Genomic DNA, 26,256 nt, shown 5'->3' with positions numbered 1-26,256 from the left:
GGACTGTAAAATCTTGGACAAGAACCTCATTCCCTCAACCAGAACACTGAAGAACACTGAAGATGGTAAATGGACTAGTTCTTATATAGCGCTTTTCTACTCTAGAGCACTCAAAGCGCTTATACAAGATGTTTGCATTCACACAAGCACTTCCCTGTGTAACTAAGCTAAGTGCTTACTGTCTACCATTCACACACGTTCATACTCCAAAGGTTGCATCAGAGAGCAACTTGGGGTTTAGGATCTTGCCCAAGAATACGTTGGCATGCATCCTGGAGCAGCCAGGAATCAAACCACCAACTTTACAATTAATAGGTGACCTACTCTACCTCCTGAGCTATCAGATGGGGTGACTGTGGCTCAGGATGGGTCATGGATAGGTCTTCCAGCTTGACAGTGACACAAAACATGCCACCGGGGCAACAAAGGAGTGGCAAAAGAAGAAACACATTACGGTCATGGAGTGGCCTAGCCAGTCTCCAGACCTCAATCCTGTGGAAAATCTGTGGAGGGAGCCCAGGCTTTGAGTTGCCAAGAAGCAGACCAGAAACCTGAGGGATTTAGAGAGTTTCTGTAAAGAGGAATGGGTCAAAATCCCTCCTGAGATGTGTGCAAATCTGGTGACCAACTACAGAAACATCTTATTGCTGTGCTCACCAACAAGGGTTTCTACACCACGTAAGAAGTCATGTTTTTGCTTGGGGATCAAATACTTTTTTCACTCAATGACATGCAAATCAATTTATAACTTTTATGTAATGTGTTTATTTCTGTATTTTTGGTTGATATTCTGTCTCTCTCCATTAAATGAAGCTGCCATACAAATTAGAGACAGTTCATTTCTTTGTAAGTAAGTGAACTTACAAATTCAGCAGGGGGTCAAATAAATATTCCCCCCACTGTATAATGCTTTCATACATTCTTTGACCAATCAAAGTGCTTCTACATCACACACACACACACACACACACACACACACACACACACACACACACACACACACACACACACACACACACACACACACACACACACACAGAGTTTTATTTTATGCATACAGCCCTATAAAATGATAGATGCATCATTCGGACTCAGTATGTCGCCCAAAAACATGCTTTTTTCTGAGCCACTGCCAGCCCACTTTAAAATAACTGCTGATGTTAGCATACCTGACGTTTAGCAGGTGTAATGTTTACCTTGAAAAACACCTTAGCATAGTGTCTGAGCATGCAAATCATTGATGATTAGCAATTAACACTAATTACAGCTGAGACTGACACTAATGTCTTGCAGGTTTTTCAGTGTGGCAGAGATGAATTCATACAGCACCTTTCAGAATAAAAGTTCCAAAGGTTTTAGTTCAACAGTATAAAAACAAGCAAATTAAATATAAATACAATAAAATTACAACAATAATAAAAAAAATATATAAGCTATATCAAACCTAAATAAAACGTTCATCTCGCTAGTCAAAGTTGGATGTGGTATGATGGCAAAAAGCTGCACCTTACGTGGACAAATGCTGAAGTTGTTTCACACCATCTCTTACAGCTAAATGACTGTGAACCATACAATGTTTACTCCATGTGCATACAGTAAACTAGTATTACTGGAACTTTTTAAAATATAAACAATGTGTCTATGATATTTATTTTGTCTTGGTTTTGTTAAACAATTCTTGAACACAAATTTTCTGCTGCTTGAAAGTCCAACAAAGATGCCTGGGGTGACTCTGAAGAGTGATGTCCAGCACATTGTAAGGTTACATATCTGACATCAAGACAACTTTCATTGTGAAACTACTTTTCAACAAAGAGTAAATGTTGAGAAAAGATGGAGAACCAATGGTTATTCAACGCTGAAATGTTTGCTGGGGATGAACTTCAACAACATAGTTACTGTAGTTATTAATAATAACAACAAGAAGTATCAAATTATTTAGATTTTATCTACTGATGGTACTGAAAAGTTAACATTAGTGTCTATGACAAATTTTACAGCAGTCCATAAACCCTTAAAGCAGTTGTTAAAACCAGTGTTCATGCCAGCCTGTGAAATCTTAACTTCCTTTAAAGTAATTTTAATTTAAATTTCTTAAATTTTTATTTTTACTTACTAAATTTAGCTATACTTTCGAAATGACTTGAAGAAAAGTATGTCTCTCGACTGATAAACTCAAGAAAAGTTAAAAGCCTCTCATTTCTGGGTGGGTAGTAAGCCAACTGCCACTCATTGGGTTTAGGTTTTTGCCTGCTGGTATTTGCCAAACGATGATTAGCTGTGAACAAGGAACTGCTGGGGGGCGGTTACTGAAACTGGGGAATGGGGCTGACTTCACGTTTTGCAGATCATGCAGACGCCATCCTGGCTCGATGTTTTTTGTTCCAAGGAAAACATTTTTTTAACATCAAAATAAACGCGCTACATTTCAATCCTACATCCGAAAAAAAAAGCGTAAAACCTAGAATTACCACATCCAAAAACGTTTTTATTATCACAAAACATGAGCACAATGTATTTTTGGGGGAATTTAATAATTCTTTATTTACATACATCTATATGTAAGATTTTTATGTTAGTGGGAACCCTGTAAAACACTGCACTCTGACCATCAAATGAGGACTTAATGGTGTTGCTGGAGGGAAAAGAGAGAATGGCATTATATGAAAAACACACGCATATGTGCAAAATTTTGTGCTAATAGTCTGAGTAGTTGTGACAGTGTATTACTGCATAAAAGAAGATGTAAAATGTAAATGTTAGGCTGTTTTGATCTGGGTCTGGAGGAACTGATTTTACTATAATTTTAAGGTTTTGGTAATGTGAATATTTGTTCAAAATGTAGTCATAGTTGGGATATTTTAGTAACAAATGAGCAGCTAAAATATTATCTTATTGGGATATTTCACTTGAAACAAAATATGTCAACCTTATTGCGTTACTAAGGGAAAACTGAGGGGATCGCCACAAGTCTGTGGGTTCATGCTTTGGGGAACACGACAAAACTGTGCAAAATTAATCCTAATCCATGCAATAATGAGATATTGAGATATATAATAAGTAAAATGAACCCTCATGAGCATCAGAACTGTTCTCATCCTGCTTTCATTGCTCAGTCTACTTGTAAATAATGTGTTCTGACATGCATGTGTTTTGTTATCCTGCCACTTCCTCCTCTATAAGTAGAGTCATTTCAGCTGTGTGACATCTAAGCTTTGAGTCACCCACGTTGGTATTTGGACACTAGATTACTGTGCATTTTTACCAAGAGTCATCAGGCGCAGGGCTGCTGTGCTTCTCTGCATGTGTATTCAAGGGTTAAGAAGAGTCATCAGGCAGGGGATAAAGTAGGTGGTGATGCGTCTTTGTAAAACTAAGCTCCATAAGCTGCTTCCTCACAAGTCTGACAAGGCTCAGCAGAGGAAAGGAGAGACATATGGCAGAGCCGCCTAAATAGATGGACAAGTGATGATGAATGGGTGAAAGGATGAAGCTTCTGCAGAGGGTACTGGTAAAGAAGTTGATGCGATCTGTGATGATTAGAGAAATGACAGCTGTGGGGGCAGTGTGAGGAAAGGAGTGGATAATAAACAGGGGGATGCTGTGTAGTGGGATGATGAAAGTGTTGAATAGATGAGGATGCGTGTGCGTAGGAGTGCTGAAATGTTCCAGTCTAATTCAGATGGGAGTGTTTGAACTCCTTGGGGAATGTTCTGTGTACCGTAAATAACTGGGATTCTGCTATTGTAGTAGATGAGGGTGCCTGAACTGGGCTTCCTGAAATGACTAACCTCATTTAAGGTCTAACATGCCATAACCCATGAGCTTAAAATTTGTATTGCCCCACCTATTCTGTCTTTGGAACATTTAAAGGATAATTTCTGCCTTTTCATGTCATGTCTCATTTTTACCTTAAGCTCATTTCATTTCTTTGCTGTCTTAAATCTTTCTGATATTGGTTTTATTTTGTATAATTGACAAATCTTTTAAATTAAATGCAAATTAACCCTCTGAGGTCTAAGTGACCGTAGGTTGTGATTCCTTTGGAGGAAGGCAAAACAGACTTAAAAAAAAAATGCTTTGTTGTGTGTTTGTTCGAATCATTATTTTCTTTGTTCCCTGGTTGCCAAGACTTGGGACAATAATGCAATAAAAACAAAAAAATTCACTGTGATTGTCTAGGATTAGGGTTACGGTTAGGATTAGGGTTAGAGTTAGGGTTAGGTTTAGGTTTGGGGTCATCACTGATGATGATGACTCAGACCTCTGCACTGTAAACCCAGATTTTGATTCGACTTAAAAACACTGAGTTCATATTACTTAAAATTATCTAGAATGTCAACATTACTTGTTAATGCTGAGTAGACTGTACTTTTTGATGGTCTATCTTATAGTAATTATGTGTTTGAGTTCAAACAACTTAATATCATCAGGTTTTTCACCTGCTAAAACTCTAGTTTATACCAACCACTAACCACAAGGCAAACCACTAACCACTATGCCACTACGGTTGCGTAGTGGTTAGCACTGCTGCCTCACAGCTAGAATGACATCTAGACAGTTTGGGTTCATTTCCACCTTGGCCCAAGCCTCTTGCTGTGTAGAGTTTGAAGCGCTTTGAGGCGACTGTTGTGATTCGGCGCCATATAAATAAAATTGAATTTGAAATAGTAGATATTTGATATTTTTGTTTGTTTTTTGTTCACCCTCTGGTTCTCTGCTTATTCAGTTTTTTTTATTGCTCCATGGACAAATGTTATTTGTAAATGTTAATGCACCAGTGTTTAGCAGGGCCCACAATCTGAAGACATATAGTTACTGGGATTAGGTCAATTGCTCACAGGTGTGAATGGTTGTCTCCCTCTCTCTGCGTTAGCCTTACTGCCTTACTGATTAAAAGACATTTTATTTTTCACGAACTATAAAAGATAAGTTTGGTCAATTAGAACATACAAGTTAGTTCAACTGGTAATGGAGTAGTGCTTACTTACAGTAACAAGCTGAGTTAAATAAATGGGTGGTGACTTAAACTAATTATCTGCAGTTACTGAAACTCTGTTATTAGTACATTCAACTTAGCTCTTCCATTTCAAAAGGGCCTCAAGTACACTGAACATTGTCCACTGCACTTATTCAACTGTTTCATTACTTAAAAAATTTAAGGCAACGAGTTCCCTTTGTTTTTTTAAGTAGATTCAACTTATTCGGGTTTACAGTGTGAGGGGGATCATTACTAAAAAAAACAACAACAAAAAAGAATACAATGAATTAAACTTGATTTTTTCAAAAATTATTGGATTATTTTATTTTTCTGCTCACTGTATATTTACACATGAATTTGCAAGTGTACTACTAACCAACATGGACATATGGACTGTCAGTCTATTTGCCAGTAAACAATATAAAGGTGAACTTTATATATGGCCACATTTCAGCTCAAATGACTGTCCTAGAAAGCAGGATCTTCCTTTTAGTAATCAAATATTACCATGAAGCTGAAAGTGAAGTAAGACGAAGGTTCCTGGTTCACTGGCTGCGATCTTTTTGTGTGGAGTTTGTATATTCTTCCTGCACTTGTACATGTTTCTTCTGGGTACTCTGGCTTCATCCCACAGTCTAAAGACAAGCATGTTAGGTTAACTGGTGATTGTAAACTGGCCACGGATGTGAAGCAGATAAAGCATTATTTGAGCATATGGTTAAATGTGGCTTGTAATAATAATAATAATAAAAAACTAGACAAGCGCTCTGACTTAAGCATAGCTACATTCCTGCATTGATAGTCCTGTGACAGGCTGGCGACCTGGGATAGATGCCCGTCTCACCACAGTCCTGAACTGGATGGATGGATGGATGGATGGATGGATGACAACATTACAATAACTTTTGATCTCATATGCAGCCTGTTCCTGATAGCCTGATAGAGAGTTTTAAGTGATGTTTTTTTTTTTTTTACTGAATTGTACTGTATAATAATATCAACAGTTATATTATTATGTAATAAATATAACAATTTAACAGCAGATCATTGTTTCAGTTAATTCATGACTTGGTATGTAAAGATTGAGAATGACAAATTTTAAATAAGGCAGTGGAAAGGCAACAAATCATTTAATTTGCATGTAGGGAGTTAAATCTATTAGGAAAAACAAAACATATTTTATAAACTGTTTCTATAGATTGTATGCAAATCCTCATCCATGGGGTAACTAAAGGCATCCATCTGAAAGGCAATTAATACTGCAAAAACAGATTCAGGTGACAACTTCAATCACTGTGCCTTTGTAACACAGTAAAGGTGGCAGTAAACAGATGTGTTCAGCACAAGCAAACAGTGCAGCTGCCACTTGGTACACAACTGCAGCAGCTTGTATCTTCATGTAATGTGATGGACTTATTTACGATCTGTGCAGTCTGAAAAATCATATGACAGCGTATGTAGATGCAAATGGATGTTTTATTCAGCGTAAGCAAACAAAAGTCAAACTGGTCTGTGGGAGTGGCATTACTGATCACATACATGTAGGTGGATGATGTAGTTTGTCAGGTTTCCTTCCTGTGGTATTAACACACTCTCTCACTGTGTTTGCCCGTGTTCTGACATGAATAACGTGTGTGTGGGTGTGTGTTTGACTAAGATCCCTGCAGGTCTTAGTCAGCCAAGATAGTGTCATGGGACTAAGTCACCTTGGTTTCCTTTTGCTTTGGGTCAATTTACAATGTATTTCTTGGGTTCACTCACTGCGTGTGACAGGTACTCACTCTGCATACAAAGTCTGTGGCGTGCACATGTGGGAAATGCAGAGGGTAAAGTGTGTATTACATGTCAACTTGTAATGTTCACCAAAAAAAAGAGTTCACTAAAGTCAGTAGGGTTCACCCTCTGAGAACCATGATTGTGTGTGCCAAATTTCATGACATTTTTTTTTTTTTACAGTTTATTTCCAGCATCACCTTTTAGTGGTAGAGGTAGAGTTGGGACGATTTTAATCCTTCTTTCATACATTTGAGTACAGCTGTGAGTTACTCTGTTACTCATCTCTATCTGTATCTGTATCTGCATGCCCAAGTGTTCTTGGGTAAGATATTTAACCCCAGGTTGCTCACTGATGTGTTCATTGGAGCGTGAATAAAAAAGGAACCAGTCCATTATTACAGAGTCATTAACCCTGGCTTCACCTCAAAAATTATGATCTCCACTGCGCACACGCTCACACATATGTGCATGTAAGACAGAGAGGTCATTTTGCCTCTCTGTCAACTCACACTATAAAAAAACTGTAAATCAAGCCAGGCTTACTGAGGTGACGTGTCCTTGGTATAGGGAAGGAGTTTAGGATGTGTGACCTCAAGTGGTTCTCACAGGAAACGACATCATCTCTCTCATCATGGACATGTTTAGGACAGCAGATGCTGCCCGTTTTAAACTCTTAGCATGCATTTTGACTCTGAAATTCTCCCCTTAAATAGTTCTAAGGTTGTTAAAACCATGCTACAGTGTTTTTATAAGTTTGAGAGTATCAGTTTGTTTCAATACTTTATTTGACTCACTGAGAGAGATACTTGAATATTTACTCATTTATTAAGCACCATGTACATTTGTACTTTTGCTGTACATTCTCTGTCAGGAGTACACAATAGGTATCTTTGGAAACTGTGCATTGGGGAGGAGAGGTAATAAGGTTTGGGTGAACAGCACCATTAGTTAAACACCCAAAATTTGACAGAACCTCTTTTTATTTTCACCTCAGAGTGTCCACACCTCATTCCAGGTTGCTTACTTTTGCAGATAGCAGTTCAGCTGAGCTTTGTCATACCTCATCCAAAAATGAACCGTGGAATAATACCCACCTTACAATGTGCTGGACATCACTCTTCAGAGTACCCAGTCCTGTGATGTTTAGAGGTTTTTAAGCATCAGACAGTGAGACGGGGGTTAAAGCAACTGAAGTGATTTTGTTAGGAGACGTATTTGATTTTATTTAAATGTAAATGCCAGAGATGGCAGCTTTACATAAATTTGGCTATGCTTTTGTAGGTTTTTTTCCCCCCTGACTTTTGTGACTGGGCTTGTAGACTACAAGCTTTTTTGTAGTTCTATAAATAGACTCCCTCCAGTGTGTCCAGAAGCATCACTTATCAGTAACCAACACACCTCTACAGGTCCCTTTCAGTTCAAATGAGCAGCGATTTGCCACAGAGGTCTCTTCGAGTCGCTGAGCTCTTGACACATTGATGTAGACTGTATCCTGCCGTCCATCAGGCAAAGGTCATCTGCTTGTATCTTTGATGTCATCTGTTTGGTCATTACTCAGTCTCAGCTCCCTTAGCTCTTAGCTCAGTTTACCTGTCTAAAAAGATGCTTAACCCTTACATTTGACCCATTCTGATATTTACCCTAAATATTTATCTTCCAATTGGTAGACAACCTGCTCGCCACCTGTACCACAGCTAGCTCAGCAATAATATAACAAAATAATCTAAAACAAATTAGAATACATTTATCCATTTATTCTAAGCTAACTGAGATTACAGATCAAGAGAAGGGCAGACAAAAGATTATTAAAGGCGCCTGAGGTGCCATTTCAGTGAGTATAGGAAACAGTGCAAGTCGTGCCCTGAGCGTTAATTAAGGTTGAATTAATATTGATCATTATAATTGATTTATATAGATGATAAAGCAGTGAGGGCAGTGCTTAGTGCTGTAATGGTTACACGTGGTAATATAATAAATCCCAGGATTTGCAGAATATTCTCGTTATTTACACTTCAATAAAATATCTATAAATTGTTATGGCTGTTGTGCTTTCATGCCTTAGGTAAAAGAGGAGATAATACTGTGCAATAATCGTGCTTTTCTCCAAAAACAATTGTTTCCCACCCTCTCTCTGCTTTCTTATCTAATTTTCACTGTGCTATCAAATAAAGGCTAAATGCCCCCCCAAAATACACTCTCCCTGCTCTCTGAAATATTGATTAAGGATTAATCATGCACTTATTGATGTCAGATGGGCTGCTTATACACTCTAAATAGATCTTTGGGTCAAAATTGACCCGGACCATACAGTGAAGACATGAAATATGAACAGTATGTAAGGGGTAAATATTCAAGATGACGTGTTCACCCTTTACAATTTTAATGTTATTCATTTACTGTAAGTTTTCAGGTGTTACACTGTTACAAAGAACAATGACAAGAAAGTGAATATTAACTGGACTATTTTTGCCCCTCCTCAAAATAAACAGCCATACAGCTGCTTTATTTATACTCTCTGATACCATCCACAGTAACTTACTGGCAACATGGATTTGACCACAGATTAACTGTTAAGAATTAAAACTGAAATATACCAAATAAGCAACTGTCATAATTCTATGATAAAGGTTTGATTCAATTTAAGGAAAGATGTATTCCATTAAGATCAGATTACAGCATGCTCCCAGTGTTTTGTTGATCCATCCATCGATCCAGGCTCGTTCCTATTCTGACTTACATGCTTTATGAAAATGTCAGATTTTCCATTTTCCACCACCAGAGGGCACTTAAAAATATCTTGGTTAAGATTAGATGACAATAATTCCCCAGCATGTTACTGACCCATCCATCACCCCAACCTCCTTCCTGTTGCAGCTTGGCTCTAAAACAAACAAAAGAGTCAGATTTACTGAAAAGTTTCATATGCCCACTGGGGGGCACTATGTGCCCTGAGAAGACTGTTCAGGGCTGTAAAAACCTCAACAACTTTAATCAGTGTTTCTAGTTACTGTTTGAGCATTAACAGTGATTTTTATTAGACTAATTGTAATTGTGCATGCTAAGTAATTCTATAGTGTTATTTGCAAGGTTCATGCAAATATATCACTCAGGAATTACCATATACATGAAGTTTTATAACTAAATCTCCATAATGGAAGTAAATAAAGCCACACCACTGTAGCCCATTCATGAGTGGAAAAGCTCTGCTGTAATGGGATCACTAGTGCAGCAAATGAGACACGCCAAGATGTCATGGGCTGTTTTCTTCATGCTGAATAAAACTGAAGTTATTGTACTCGGCCCTACAAACCTTAGAAACATGGTGTCTAGCCAGATACTTACTCTGGATGGCATTACTTTGGCCTCCAGTAACACTGTGAGAAATCTTGGAGTCATTTTTGACCAGGATATGTCCTTCAATGCACATATTAAACAAATATGTAGGACCCCTTTTTTGCATTTATGCAATATTTCTAAAATTAGAAACATCCTGTCTCAGAGTGATGCTGAAAAGCTCATTCATACATTTATTACTTTTAGGCTGGACTATTGTAATTCATTATTATCAAGCTGTCCTAAAGGCTCCCTAAAAAGCCTTCAGCTGATTCAAAAATGCTGCAGCTAGAGTACTGACAGGGACTAGAAAGAGAGAGCAGATTTCTCCCATATTGGCTTCTCTTCATTGGCTCCCTGTTAAATCTACAATAGAATTTAAAATACTCCTTCTCACATACAAGGTCTTGAATAATCAGGCCCCATCTTATCTTAAAGACCTCGTAGTCCCATATCACCCAAAAAGAGCACTTTGCTCTCAGACTGCTGGCTTACTTGTGGTTCCTCGGATACTTAAGAGTAGAATGGGAGGCAGAGCCTTCAGCTTTCAGGCCCCTCTTCTGTGGAGCCAGATTGGATTTGGGAGACAGACACCCTCTCTATTTTTAAGATTAGGCTTAAAACTTTACTTTATGATCAAGCTTATACTTAGGGCTGGATCAGGTAACCCTGAACCCTCCCTTAGTTACTGTATGCTGCTATAGCCCTAGGCTGCTGGGGAGTTCCCATGATGCAGGAAGTGTTTCTTTTCATTCACCTCTTTTTACTCTGATTACCCCACTCTGCATTTAATCGTTAGTTATTATTAATCTGTCTCTCTTACACACTGTGTGTTTTGTCCTGTCTCTCTCCCCTCACCCCCAACCAGTCGCAGACAGTGACTGCCCCTCCCTGAGCCTGGTTCTGCTGGAGGTTTCTTCCTGTTAAAAGGGAGTTTTTCCTTCCCACTGTCACCAAATGCTGCTCACAGGGGGTCGTTTTGACTGTTGGGTTTTCTCTCTAATTATTGTAGGGTCTTTACTGTACAATATAATGCACCTTGAGGAGGCTGTTTGTTGTGATTTGGCGCTATTTAAATAAAACTGAGTTGAGCTGAACTAAGCTACACGCACAACTTGCTGGCTTTGTTTGCAGTTTTGTAACTTGCAAACAGATATGTAAATCCCTCAAATTAACTTCCTTTACTACAGTTGTAACTGTATTTTGATAGAGATATATTTACTTTTAATTGTACACATCATTTGAATATTATATTTACCATTAATTTGATGACATTTGATTACAAATAAAATATAAATGCAAATTATATTTCTGCATATACGGGGACCTGCCAGTGCTTTATTGTGCTAGAATTTTTTTAATGTCCTAAAAATTGGTTATTTTCCGCTGGTCTAGGCTGTAACTGCAGTGATTTGACTCATGATGACAGCATGTGTGTGCGCTATCCTCTGAGTGTGGTGACTCACGGGCTGAAAGTGTCTGCCATTTCCTTTCTCACTGGCCCCCACCTTTGTTTTTCACTCAAAACCCTTCAAGGCACACACACACACACACACACACACACACACACACACACACACACACACACACACACACACACACACACACACACACACACACACACACACACACACGAGTCTGTCAGGTTACCACATTGTCTGCAATGACAGCAACCTCTGACATTTACATGCATTGGGGACAGGACATTTTTTTCAGGGAACTGTAGAGGAAATGGATGAGAAAGGAATAAAAAGTACTCAGCTGTTGAGTAAGTGAGGCATTACTCAGCAGCTGCTGCCTGATCCAATGTCTGGTGCTTGGACATTAATAAGACAGGTAGCAAGATTAGGTTAGGATTCCTCTTTGGACAATAAAATGTGCTAACTGTGGACTAAAACAATTTTCCTTCCATACTTACTTGGAACTGACATGCAGTCTGCAAGATCAGTCAAACGGCTGGTTGGTCCAGAGGCGAGAAGTTGAGGTCATTCTTTTCTCTTAACAATGTTCTTGTCAAAAGATAATGAGTGTGCTGCTCTGCAGTGAAAATGTCTGCAGGCATTCATATTGCACACCAGACTTGAGCAACACATAACTGCTAACAGTTCAGTTACTATTGTCAGCAGTCAGCCTCAATTAATACCCCATTTTTCCAGGCACAAGTACAGAATTTATATGCTTCTGGGCCAGCAGATGTATAGGTTTTGATGGGCAGAAGCACTGATATAGCAGTAGACGTGGTATAAATCATGGCATAAATCATGGATAACCTAATTAACTCCTCTCAGACCTTTTCAAAGCAGTACCTTTTCAGCCGTGGCATGCTGAAGGTTGAACAGACAATGAAAACCCTATAACCATGTCTTACAAGCAGAATAATGCAAGCTGCTTCAGTCACTGACTTTATGCTTTACTCTGAATTTGTTCATATGAATTGACGTCACTTTGCACAATTCATTCTTTTTTCATGTATTTATTCTGTGAATCACTTTAATGTGCACTTCCAGCAGAAAATAAAAAATGAATAAAATATAAGATGCAATATGCATGTTGAAAAAAGGAGAAGCTTTTCATTAAGACAATAAATAAATAGAGCTCATAGTCAGATGAGCAGCTCTGTGCAATGCAGAGGCGGTTTGAAGTAAATTCTAACAATCCTAACACCAAATAAGGAAAAAAACCTCAAATCACCTCCTTTATAGAAAAAAGCTAACAAATCAGAACCCAAAGAGTTTATTAAAGACCTGCAGCATCATAGTTTTCAACAGAATCCATATGTACATCCCCAAATACAGATTTGTTTGTGTTTATGCATGTGGCACAACCATAGCAACTTAATTATTCCAAATACAGAGACTGGATTGGTCAGAATGGTAAGTGAGTTGACATGCACAGAGTTGGCTGTTGTGTCTTGGAGCTCGTTCACAGCTGTTAGACATAGTGTAGCGGTTTACATATCTGCTTGGCAATTGAATGGTCACTCGATGAATTCATCCGGAGACAGAAATCCCCTTTGACGTTGTGTCCGGAAGGACATTCGTTGTAAAATTCTGCCAGATTAAACGTGCAGCACGACCCACTTTATTGTCCCCTTGTGAAAGTGAGCAGCCGAACATAGTATAGAGTAAAAGCCCTACCTGTTTACTAAAGTTCAAATGCAAAGACACTAGTTGTAATAGTTTTTTTTTTTTATTCTTCACTGCACAGATTTTAAGAAGGATGTAACTTTTTTCAGTCTCAAATGATTGCAAAGTATTGGATTCTTACCTGATAAAAATCTAATGTGGTGAATGTAGTGTTGCTACCTTCACTTCAGTAAAGTAAAAGAGTAAACATGCAACTATAAAAAGACATTCAAGACAAGAGGGCACACACTCACATCTGAGGTTTATAAAGTCATTCTAAAAAAAAGAGAAAATAGGAAGTGCTACAATGGCACTTTTGAGCTGTGCCTCACTCTATAATATACATACAAGGAAACTCTGCAGGATGCAAGTAGATTAAATCCTTATAACTCTCCTGGGGCAGCAGAGCACCTAATTGGGTTCCATCTGTAGCCCATAGGGATGTGTTTGAAACTATAGTGACCGTGATCAAACCTTGTATAACTTAAATGCCTTTAAAAATGGGCACAAAGTCTTCTTTACAGCTTGGTAGACAGACCAGAATTATAACTCAGGAAACATTGTGTTGACTGTATAGAGAATCTTTGCTCTGTTGATTTAACCACAAAGGGTGCCCACAGGCAATTCAAAGTGAAACAAACATGATCATTGTGGAGGTGCTCACTGACCACATGTCGAGGTTTTTCTGTTTGTTTTTCCATGGTTTGTTTATCTGAACCAATTAGATGTTAACTCAGGTGAGAGCCAGCCATTTGCCAACTGTGCGGCCTGGCTTCAAAAACTGCTGCTGCCTCGATCTTGTGAGAAGATCATTGCTGACAGAAATCTAACCCACATGCATTTTTCACAGCAAGCATGGGTCATACCAGAAAAGGCCACTGAAATTATCCATGCGGACACCTTGGAGGAAAACCCAACACTTGTCTTTAGTTCACAGACTAGATTTAATTTGCAAGAAATCTTTGCTGCTCTCGCAGTGAATATGCCAGAAGCTTCCCAAACACCCAAAAGCATTTGCTGAACTGGTGTCTTTTTTTCTGCCAGCAAAATTTCTTAGACAGTCATCTAATGAGAAACTAAATTATGGGTCTAAAACAGAAGCTTGGAAAAAACAATCTCTCACTGACAGCCTTGGTCTCAGATCACAGACGCTTTGGACAATTTTGAAATACAGTAAGCCTTCTTGTCTTCAAAATATCTTTAAAATTACTTTTTGTAATGAAAACTCTAAAGCTGAGTAATTAAGAGCCACAAACGTCAATGACACTGATATTTAAGAACCAGCCAGATTTGGGCTGCAATTATTCTTAATTTGACAGCATGGATATGAAGCATGCACAATGGTGCCGACTTATTTACTACTATATGTGCAAAACTCTGTAATATCAGGTGGTCCTGGTGTCATGGTCAGTGGATGATACTGGCCATGTGGAGTGTGAAGGAGTGAGGACCTAAATGCAGGATACCTGGAGGCAAACAGGATTAAACATAATGCGAACCATTTACTGTCTGGCTGATGGCAGGCAGAAAGTAAACATGAAACTTGACATACAAAACTATAAACTATAAAACTACACTATAAACTATAAATGATAAACTATACTAAACTATAAACTGCTGAAACCTACAAACTAGAAGAACACACAGGGACCGGGAGACACTGGAGCTAGGGAACAACTAGAACATAGATATACTTAAGAGGAACACATGAAGCAAATATAAAGATTAAATAAACCAAGAGGCAATAGAATGCAAAAACAAGGTTTGAAAGTAACATGTCATTTGTTTTCAAATGATCACTTGGTCATGAGATGCATAATAAATTTTAGACATCATTTGTGCTATTGTGTGTGAAAACGCCTGCAGCTGCTCAGCATTATTTCAAGTCCAACATGTTTCCAGCTGTGTTTTGATGTGCACGCCTTACTCAGGCGCTTTTTGGATGTTGCGGCCTTTTGCTTGAGTCGTATTTTCACTTTGCTTGTCACTTATGCTCTGCGTCTGTTTTGTGTATTTGTGTTTGTGTGTGCGTATGTGTGCTTTGGGGTTCAGCAGAATTAGGTGGACGATGAACATGTCTGGCGGCGCCCCAGGGGAGGAGCTCACGGATGAGGAGAAGGAGATCATCAACAGCGTGCTAGCTCGCGCAGCCATGATGGAGGCCATGGAGCAAGAGAGGATTGAGTGAGATGGAAAACTGTTGTCTCTGTTGCACTGAATCACATCAACCAACCGTGCACAGATGCTCACTGAGTTGAACAGTTTTTGGTGTTAAACCTGTGCCAAGTTTGTGTCTGTGATGATACTTATTTGCTTATTTGCTCTCAGGCGTCTTTCCAGTCGTTTGGATAACATCAAAAAGACAGCATGTGGCGATGGAGAGTCCCGCTGTCTGCTGTGTGGTGCGTCTTTTGGACCACAGGGGGTCACAGCTGTCCTCTGTGTGCAGTGCAACAAAGTAGGTGGATGAAATCCTTCACTCCACTAGTAGAGAATGCTCCCAGAAGTTGAAAGGACTCTACCTGGACAGGATTTTTTCCTTACCATTGGTGGGAAGGCAACATTTACTCAAATACTGAACTCAAGCACAACTTTCAGGTCCTTTACTTGACCATTCTGCGCTACTTCAGCCTTCTACTAAACGATATTTCTGAGATTTGTTTGGCATTTTAGCAACCAGTGCAATTTCTTGATTCACTGAAGAGGTGAAGAGTTCAGGTGGTGATTACTATATTACAAAAGTCCATAAAGCCACAAAGGAGGATGCCATCCTTGTCTCTTCTGGGGACAAGGATGGCATAAGGATGAGTCTAATGAAGCTGACTTGGACATGATGAAGAAACCAACAACCCTTGCACGTTGCATAGCTAAGTTACAGCTAGCTGACTAAAAGCCACCATTCTAATGATTACTGTAGAAAGCACAGTTACATATATTTGCTTTATGGGATTAAACAATTTAACTGAAGGTCAAATCCACACTGTGGTTAAATCCACATATAGATTATTTAGTGTCACAGATCATATTAGAGCGTGCTTGTTAGAGGTGAAATGATCACCACTGGAATGATGAACTCACTACACTAGGACAGTTTGTCAACACATTTATAAACATTTTCAAATGAGGTCATGCTTTAAAGCATGCTGAAAAACATAAAACGTAAACTATAAGCAGCTTCATTGTGGTGGGGGTCAGTGCCCTCCTCATGCCGTCGCTGCAGTCGCACTAAGCTGAATACTGAATCACTAACCTGAGCTTGGTTGTTACTGCAATGACTCACTGCTGAGCTGGGTATTTAACTCTTTCTTTACCAAAATGTATGACCTAATTTTACTTATAGCTATAAAATTGTGTCACTAAAATTAAAATGAGAGTGCAGAGTAATCTTTTTGGACAGGCCTGGACCCCCCCAAGGCCCGCCCATAATCCCAGCACTGCAGAAAGCCCTCATGGACTTGATGATTTGACAGTGGGACAGCCCTGAATCCTCACAGGCGTAGCAGGAACATGAGTCAATGTGTGCGAGTTTGTGACTGTGGACACTGAGTTCAAAAGAGGACCCGAATGCAGCAGAGAAGTATTTCAATAAACTTACAGAGGAGTGAACAAAATCTGCTACACAATACTGGCAGGATGCTTAGTCCTCAAACTAAAAAAAAGCAGAAGAGGAAACAAGGGAGTACAAGTAGATGCTGTGATAGAGGGAAAGTCATGTTTACACACTCAGGGCTGAGTGGGAAATGAGATGTAGGGAGAAACAATTAGGGATTCACAGGAGGAGACAGGACAAAGACGGAAAGGAAAACAACAAAAAGATGCATCATCAAAAGCATTTACCAAAACGAAACTGTTCATGGCTTGAGCGGAATTGTAAAGCACACAGGCAAGGAAACAGAAGCAAAGGTCAAAAACCTCTGCACTGGCTTAGATTGGGAAGCTTACAAACTGATGCATCAGTATAAATCAGACATCACAGGGGACACTATTTTAATACTTTCTGTAAATTTTTCTTATGTTCTTGTACAGCTGTTGCATTGGTACTTTTTCCAGCTGTGCAGTTTACTGTGTTTTCTATCCTTCTCTTAAGCTCTTGAAGATTTCCTGTGTTGATAAGCAGCCAGTGGTCCATATGCTAACACACCCTGACATATAGTTTGTATTTCAGGGTCTTATGTATCATATTCTTTTTCTTGTTGCGCTCAGTGTCTAACTAAGGCTTAAGGCTCTCTGAACTATGAGAATATATGTTCTGTGTGCACCTGCCATTGAAGACTAAATCTGTGTAAGTAAATCTGTGATTGTGTGCATGAGTGTGTGTTAATGCGTATATTCCCTTTCCTGCAGCATATGTGTACAAAGTGTGGGATTTGGAGCAACAGCAGGACATGCCCTATGTGGTTGTGCCGGCTCTGCAATGAACAGCTGGAGGTGAAGGAAAAGGAATGATGAAGAACAGATTCACTGATAACATCTCAAGACCAAATTATGCCATTTTGCTATTACTCTGTCACCACAGCCTTATTTTCTTTTTCATGATAAGATTCATTTTCTAGCTTTAAGGCTTGTCTTTGAGTACATAACTGAAGAAGTTTCAGTAGCTACTGAAACTTCTTCAACGTCTAAAATGAGGAAAAGCTAATGATTTGTTTCAGTTTTTTTTTTAAAGGCATTCTGATAGTATTTAGACTAATAAACTGAATAATAAGGTCTGTGTTCTTCTATTTTTTCTTTTTAAAATTGTTACACAATTGTTGAGGTCTCTGCCCAGGGGAGCTCAGACTTTTTAAATAAATGTGCTCTCCCATCAGTCATACAGAATAAGTATTCAGTAATGCTACAGACACAAAGTATTTATGTTTTTGCATCAAATAAAAGAAGAAATGAAGTGAAGAAGTAACCACCGTTTTGCCCCAACTGCCCAAAAACTGCACTTACAATTTTGGCCACTAGAAACTGACCTCAGCTCTGCTTAAAAACACAGTAGATCTTCTGTATGTAGTATCTGCTGGAGTATTGACCCATTAACACATATGTTTGAATTCTGTAAGCCATTTCCATTCTTACAAAGTATTCAGATGACACAAATGTATTGTGTTACTACAGATACAGAAGCGTTCAGGAGCTTGGTTCTTTAAAGGAAGAGACCAACAGAGTCTGCCTGCCCCCCTGACTCTGTCCGGACATCGACAGTCCAGCACAGAGAACTGCTCTACTGCAGGGAGCCACAGTGGATCACAGGAACCTACAGTGCATCATCGGGAATATGGTAACTTTTTGGAAGTGAATGTGTTTCACATTAGTGCGTGGGCTTGTAAATATGATTCTTAGGAACTGATAAATATTGTAAGAGCTAAATATGAGCTGTCCTTAACTTTTGATCTTATGCAAGAGAAATATTTCTTTTATTTTTGTATTAAAAAAAAAAAAAAGGAAATAGAGTATAAAAACCTTGGGATGCATCTCCTTGTTTTTTAAGGTGCTTTCAGACATAAAAAAAGGAAATTGCAATCACCACCTTAACGTGGTAGAGGTTTGTTTGGCCTAATGATCCTAGGAGCTATGTTTTCTGGAGCAATTTGTCTCTTGTTGGGTCTCCATAAGCAAACTGATTCTGACTAAGTGCAATTCAGTAGACAACTATGATAGAAACATCAATGGCATGTATTACTTTGCCTGGATTGCGTTACTGGGGATTCCCTTAGAGCCATACCTGCAGGAGAGGTCTGTTAGGGAGCACAGATGACCATGCCTTAGCCCATAGGGCCTGTAAATACAAAATCACTGACATCTATCAATTTGGGAAGGGTTGCAAAGCCATTTCTAAGAATTTGGGACTCCACTGAACCTAGGTGAGAGCCATTATCCACAAATGGAGAAAGCTTGGAACAGTATTAAATCTTTCCAGGAGTGACCGGCCTACCAAAATTACTCCAAAGGGCTCTTTCAGCTCATCCAGGAGGTCATGAATGAACCCAGAGCAACATCTAAAGAACTGCAGGCCTCACTTACCTCAGTTAAGAGTTCATGATTTAACAATAAGAAAGAAACTGGGCCAAAATGGCATCCAAGGAGAACGCACTGCTGACCAAAAAGAACACAAAGACTCGTCTCACATTTGCCAAAAAAAATCTTTGTGATCCTCAAGACTGTTGGCAAAATGTTCTGTGGACTAACAAGACAAAAGTTTAACTTTTTTGGACATTTTCTGTCCCATTACTTCTGACATGAAACTAACATCGTACCAAAAAGTCAGACATGGTGGCGGCAGTCTGATGTCTGGGGCTGCTTTGCTGCCTTGCTGCTTCATGACCTGGACACCTTGCTGTAATTGATGGAACCATGAATTCTGCTTTCCATCAGAAAATCCTGAAGGAGAATTTCTGGAGACTTCACATGGGTAACAACAGTGAAACCTGGATGACTGGTCTGCCTGATCTGAACCTGACCGGTGCTATGTTAGTGGACTTCTGTGCTAACCATAGATCGTACATAATGAACACTATGTTTAAGCATAAGAGTGATCATAAGTGTGCCTGGCACCAGGACACCCTAAATTGCAGGCCAATGAATGATTTTATAAACATATCCAAATCCACAGCGAGGGTGTGCTGGGAGCATTTGGGAGAGGCTCTGGTCTAGGAGATCTTCAACTACCGTGTCCAGCAGAACTTCAACAGTATTCTGAGGGAGGCTGAGGTCACTGAGTCAGAATGGACCATGTTCCACAGGGGAGGACTTTGGTGAGGCCACGAAACAAGACTTTCGGTTGGCCTAAAGCTGATTTTGATAAACAGTCAGACAATTCAGGAGGGGGAAGAAGCTTCCTGCACAGGGTATGTTAAGTTGACTTCAAATGAGGATATTTTCAGGTGATGGAATACTGGACCAGCTCTTTATCTTCTTGAGGGTATTTGAAGGTTTGATCAGCCCGAATGGACTATGAGAGGGCCTGGAGTCCACAAAAATGGACCTGGAAACAGCATTTGACTGTGGCACCTGTAGGAGATGCTTCAGGAGTATGGGGTATCAGGGTTGCTGTGAGAGCTTGGATTGCATTGCTGTAGATAGGTCAGACTTGTTTCTGGTCAGTGTTGGTCTCAACTAGGGCTGCCCTTTTTCACCAACTGGAAAAGGGTGACATACCTACTCTAGGTTGGGAATGATTTGCTGTCCCAAGTGGAAGAGTTGAGGTATGCCGGGGTCTTGTTAATGAGTAAAGGAAGAATGGTGTGGGAGACTGACAGATTTTAGTGCAGTGAAGGCAGAGCTGAGATTGCGAAGCTGTCAATTTACTGGCTGCTCAATGTTTCCACCATCAACTAATGCCACATGCTCTGGAAATGAACTTCATAAAAGTGTAGTTGGGCTCTCCCTTAGATATTGGGTGAGTGCCTGGCAGACCCATTCATTAATGTAGAATGTTGTAGTGACAATGATAATCTTACTTTGTCTCCCAGAGCTCAGTGCAGAGCCACAGCACCACAGGTCTTTTGGATCCGAACAATGTGAACAGACAGCAAAAACAACAGCTGACAGTTGTAATGAGAGTCATTCCCATCCAGCAGCAGTAATGAAGACAGCGAGACATGTGCTAGCCTCCAAACCACCTCAGGCAAACACAAAGCAGATGACCCCTACCTCAGGTAAAGTCACACTGCTCTTTCTAAGAATGAGCCCAGGTCTACAAGGCTTCTGTCAAAACATTCAAAATTAACACTGATACATAAAAAGACACTTCAGATAGTGTTATTGTTGATTGCGTTTTGTAAAATCTCAACTTCCTGCTGCAGATGTGGAGAACAATCACTCAGAAAGGGAGCAGACATTGTCCCAACCAACTGTGGAGGAAAAAAGAAAACCTGCTGTCTCTGGCGCTCAAGTGCCTGCCTCCAGAGTTATTCCACCTGTTAACCCACCTGCCAACAACCCTGCACCTCCCACCAGACCCCCACCAGATCGAACAGTGGAAGAGGACAATGACTATGACTCAGATGATGCCAGTAAGATAAATTATTCCTCATAATTCAAAACTTTTATCTGTATAAAGTACAAATGTCTTCCTACTTTTTAGTGTTTTTATCAGTCCAGATATTATAAAGTCTTCTGTCTTTGCAGCTATAAAAGAAATGAGAAATCAATTTTTATCTGTTTTAGCAAGTTTTTGTTTTAGGATTTGCAGAATTCTTTTAAAGTTTCATTACTTTGTGCTCATGATGTGTGTGTGTGTGTGTGTGTGTGTGTGTGTGTGTGTGTGTGTGTGTGTGTGTGTGTGTGTGTGTGTGTGTGTGTGTGTGTGTGTGTGTGTGTTTCTTGCAGCCACTCTGGGATGTCTGGAGTTCAGCCTACTTTATGAACAGGAGAACCATGCTCTACACTGCTGTATTGTTAAAGCTAAGGTGAACAGGCACACACATGTAAGACAAGACAAAACGAGATCATGTGAAATAAAAAAAAAAAAAGCAATGCAATGCAAAGCTATATGGGTTAAGATCACAAAATAAAAGATAGATAGATCAGACAAGGCAAAAACAGACCGCGTGGAAGACGAGACAAAAAACAAAACAAAAACCAGGACATGTAGGGAGAAGATTTGACAAGAGAAGACAAAAAAATATAAAGTGGGACAAGATAAAAGAGTGCTTGAAAGGAGAAGACATGAGGACACGCACGCATGCATGCATGCACACTCACACACACACACACACACACACACACACACACACACACACACACACACACACACACACACACAAAACAAGCCACACAACAACAAGCCAACGTGGGACAAGACAAAATGAGACAAGAAGAACAAGACGCAGCGGAGCAAATGAAAAGTAATAAGATGAGGCAAGACAGAACAAAACAAAAAGGGAGCAATTGGGGCAAGACAGGCCAAGAAGAGACGAAATGAGAAGGGACAAGACAGGTAAATGGGACAGGGTAAGATAGGACATGAGAGGCTGAATGTTTTCATCACTGCCATCTCAGCATTTTGAAATCAGATGTCACGAGCAGAGGTTGAATCTGACCGAGGGACTCACAGGCACAGACATTAAGATTGAGATTTGACAAAGTAGTTTCAAAAAGACTTGAAACTAACGAGGCCATAAACTCATAAGGAAAATGTTTACCAGGGTAAGGGATCTGAGGGCTACAGGAGTTGCCCCCTGCTGGGCACTACAGGTTTAAAAAACCTCTTACAGGCTTCACTTCCAAACCTAGAACTTATATCTATCTCTAAATAAATACAGTGAAGAAGAATAAATGGAACAAGGCAAAGCAAAACAAAACAAAACAAACTTCATTAATTAATCCAAGTGTCGTGTTTCTTGTTTGTTTCAGGGTTTAAAGCCAATGGATTCAAATGGACTTGCAGATCCGTATGTTAAGCTACACCTGCTACCTGGAGCCAGTAAGGTATTTACTTGCTTATTTGTTTTATTCATTTAAGATTTAAGAATTCATTCATTTAAAAACAAGCTAATCTTTACATACAAATAAATATGGCAAACATGCCAGGAAAATGTTGGCTGTATACTGATTTAACAGAGACTCACTGTGACTGTAAAAACAGTGTTATACTCTTAGTTGGTTTAATGCTCTATTTAGCTGCTAATTCTAATCCCATCTGAGGAAATGGAGTTTGGGCAGATTTATTTGATTTGAAATGCACTCACATAATACAGCAATCAACTAATGCTCATGGCCTTAAATTTGGGTTGGTTGGTACATCACTTATGGCAGTATTGTGTTATCTTGAGAGAGACGGAATAATGCTTGAAGCTGAGAGTTTGATGTTCTGATGGGGATGGGTTCCTCAGTTATTCCCCAGTTTCTCCTTTTTACTTGAGAAATTCATGTGCATTTCTTGTCTTCAGTCCAACAAGCTTCGTACCAAGACACTTAAAAACACCTTGAATCCTGTTTGGAATGAAACCCTAGTCTACTACGGCATCACAGATGAAGAAATGTCACGTAAAACCCTCCGGTAAGAACCACCTTTACTCACTTTACCACTGTTGTGCTACTTACATCAAAATAAAGGCCTTCATAGGGCTCACCGTCTGTCTGCAGGCTTTCAGTGAGTGATGAGGACAAGTTTGGACACAATGAATTCATAGGAGAGACACGAGTGGCCCTGAAGAAACTGAAATTTAATGAGAAGAAGAACTTCAGTGTTTGTTTGGAGAGAGTGATCCCAGTAAGTCTGATGACATTAGACTTATAGATCCAAATCACTGACAAAACACAGCAGCTGAGTTTTAAATGCAATATTTGACCACAGATTAGCTGGCAACAATGCAGCCAATTCTCACATGAGATTAAAGGTCACCTATTACACCTATACATACTGTTACAGTGGTGGATGCTCATATGCTTCAAATAATGTGGTCAGCATCCTTGTAAGCCAGAAGCTCCTAACTGTTCTAAATATTTGCTAAATAAGACACAGTCAGCTACTGTTTTCCCATTGGTAGATGAACTCGGTATAGCTCAAGTACATGAGATATACCAATGAGTACAGAACACAAAGAGATGTTGATGTTTTAAACTGTGAGTCACACATTATCTGAAGTGAAGGGTACACATCGTCTTGTAATTTGGTGCAAAACAGCATCTTAGAGGATGACAGAGCAATTCAGAGCTTATCTTGTTTTGTCCTTGGACATTTGAGTAAGGCACTAGTAGGTTGCTGTTCCCAAAGGCATAAAGTGTTTTTCCCATGGAGGGAAATCTACACATTTTCTGCTTGGTCAAGGTACATGGTCAGTCTGGGCCATAGGAAATTCCCATTACAGTGTTAGTGGTTACAGCTCTGGCTACTGAAGCTGTTCAACTCCCCTTCTGTTCAAACTTGTTGTTTAAGAGGGGCAACCAATCAGAAGAAAGGTATTAGAGTACCATTACCTAGATTCAGTGAGGTCTTTAGAACGACCCATTTCTTCACATTACTTCTGTAAACACAGACTGCATGGCTAGATGATTTTATACACCTGTGGCAATGACAGTTAAAAGGTGTAGCCCAATACTAATGTACCTTTAAAGGAAAAGGTCATACATTGTTGAACTTTGTTTTGTCGGGTGACCAGTATACCTTTTTTTTTTTTCTAAATATGAAGTTTGAGCCAGGAAACAGTTTAACCTAAAGACTGGAAACAGGGCGGGTCATTTAGGGTATGACTGGATGCCACTGTGCTATAGTCCCACAGACTTCAGCAGAGCTTTACACTCTAGGTTTTGTACAGTCTATGGAAATGAAATAGGACATGTTAATTATTGAGCTGTAAACGTGCTTGTATCATTTTTTGTTTTTGTACAGAGCCAGGCTGGCTATTTTTCCTGGTTTCAGTCTTTATGCTAAGAAATGCTAATGTGTGCAATTCCTAGCACAGTGAAATTTCCAGCTTCTGTGTGCACAGACTAATGACAAAGATTCTAGCTTCAGCCATGGTGATGATGCTCATGATGGTTTACTCTCTGCACAGGTGAAGAAGGCTGTAGGAGGATCAATCCGTGGCATGGCTCTTTATGAGGATGATGTAAGACCTTCATATGGATCTCACATGGATCTCTGTGCATTAGTTATTATACTTTTGAGTTGGTCGCAGGACAAAAATCTGTGGAACTCTGTGATGAACTTTTGTGGGAGATTTAGATGAACATGAACACCCCAGTGATATATTGTAGTTTCTGCGCTGTGTTAAATTCAGTATGGATTCAATGGAGCTGTAGGATTAGTGAAATACTGTTATTTTATGTTAGTTATTGTTATTTGGTACATGTTTTGTATGTGTAATCTATGCATGTGCATTCACAGCTAAAAGAAGGTGAAAACTCAGAGGAGAGGGGACGTATCTTGGTATCACTGATGTACAACAGTCAGCTGAGTCGTTTGATAGTAGGCGTGGTCCGATGTGCTCACCTGGCTGCCATGGACTCCAATGGATACTCTGACCCGTTCGTCAAAGTGTACGTGCTCCTTCCAGGACTGGCTTTGCTATTAAACTGTATTTTAGTAGCAGTTAATCTGTAATAGATGTTAGAAAAGTGAATGAGCACCTGAGATGTGTTTAGTAATTGTTAGTGGTCTGTGCTCTGTGGCAACTAAAGACATGCAAACTGTGTATTTTGTCTTATCTGTGAGGTCAGTAGACCAGTGATGCTGAAATGTGGAAAAAGACAGATTTCGATCTTCTCCTGTGTGTAGAAAAAACAAAAAAAAACCTTTTATTTTTCATAAAGGAGCAGCTTTGAGGCTTCATTCTGATTGGTCTTAGATTAGCTTGTGCCACCTAAGAGCCTCAGTATTGGCTCTTAGGTGGCACAAGCTAATCTAAGACCAATCAGAATGAAGCCTCAAAGCTGCTCTTTTATTTTTCATAAAGGAGCAGCTTTGAGGCTTCATTCTGATTGGTCTTAGATTAGCTTGTGCCACCTAAGAGCCAATACTGAGGCTCGAAATAGGTATCTCATGGTAAAAGCATGAACTTGCAACCCTATTTTTTCCTCATGTTATTGCTGTTATTGCCCAACCCTTCAAAGGGATCATGCTTTTTTAGTGAGATGCACGTGGGACCTAAGTCATATCAACATACATACATATTCAGACTTTTGTTGTGGTAAAAGCAAAATTTAACAGGTCCTCCTGGACTTTTATGGCAAAGTGTGTGCGGCATGTCTACCTGCAGTCAGATTAACAGAAAAGGGGGCTTTGATGGGGGGCTTTGTTACCTTTGGACAGAGCCTGGCTAATTGTTTCCTTTCGTTTCCAGCCATTGTGCTAAGCTAACTGGTGGAAATTTCCAGCTGCATATTTAATGCTCTGAGGTCATGTCATCAGCAGTGATCACCCCACCCCTATTTCCAAACCCTGACCTTAACAGAAGATTTAAGAGAAATATAAAAAAGGATTTTTTTTTTTTGATAAAAAAATGTAAACATACTTGGATGCACCTCAGTTACTTCTTTTCCCCCCTAATTGCCAAGACTGGGGGACCAATTTAAACAATACATATTCTGATACAAATGAATAACTTGCTT

The 26,256-nt window shown here is 39.5% G+C and overlaps 1 protein-coding gene across 2 annotated transcripts in view; it reads left to right on the top strand.

Annotated features, from left to right (window-relative positions):
- rph3aa (rabphilin 3A homolog (mouse), a) overlaps positions 1–26,256 on the top strand; it is a 38,157-nt gene that overhangs the window by 9,194 nt on the left and 2,707 nt on the right. The window contains exons 2-13 of one of the 2 annotated variants that reach the window (XM_030742952.1): positions 15,268–15,399; positions 15,544–15,673; positions 17,560–17,643; positions 18,319–18,481; positions 20,673–20,858; positions 21,006–21,215; positions 21,532–21,611; positions 22,558–22,632; positions 23,094–23,203; positions 23,290–23,416; positions 24,702–24,755; positions 25,034–25,185. In XM_030742952.1, coding sequence (XP_030598812.1) covers positions 15,284–15,399; positions 15,544–15,673; positions 17,560–17,643; positions 18,319–18,481; positions 20,673–20,858; positions 21,006–21,215; positions 21,532–21,611; positions 22,558–22,632; positions 23,094–23,203; positions 23,290–23,416; positions 24,702–24,755; positions 25,034–25,185 — 1,487 coding nt within the window. In that variant the 5' untranslated portion in view covers positions 15,268–15,283. The remainder of the gene's footprint in view (positions 1–15,267; positions 15,400–15,543; positions 15,674–17,559; positions 17,644–18,318; positions 18,482–20,672; positions 20,859–21,005; positions 21,216–21,531; positions 21,612–22,557; positions 22,633–23,093; positions 23,204–23,289; positions 23,417–24,701; positions 24,756–25,033; positions 25,186–26,256) is intronic. The other variant, XM_030742953.1, reaches the window with a different exon arrangement.

This window comes from Archocentrus centrarchus, chromosome 12 (genome assembly GCF_007364275.1).
Source record: "Archocentrus centrarchus isolate MPI-CPG fArcCen1 chromosome 12, fArcCen1, whole genome shotgun sequence".
NCBI classification, from domain to species: domain Eukaryota; kingdom Metazoa; phylum Chordata; class Actinopteri; order Cichliformes; family Cichlidae; genus Archocentrus; species Archocentrus centrarchus.
This window is presented reverse-complemented; position numbering and strand designations above follow the sequence as displayed.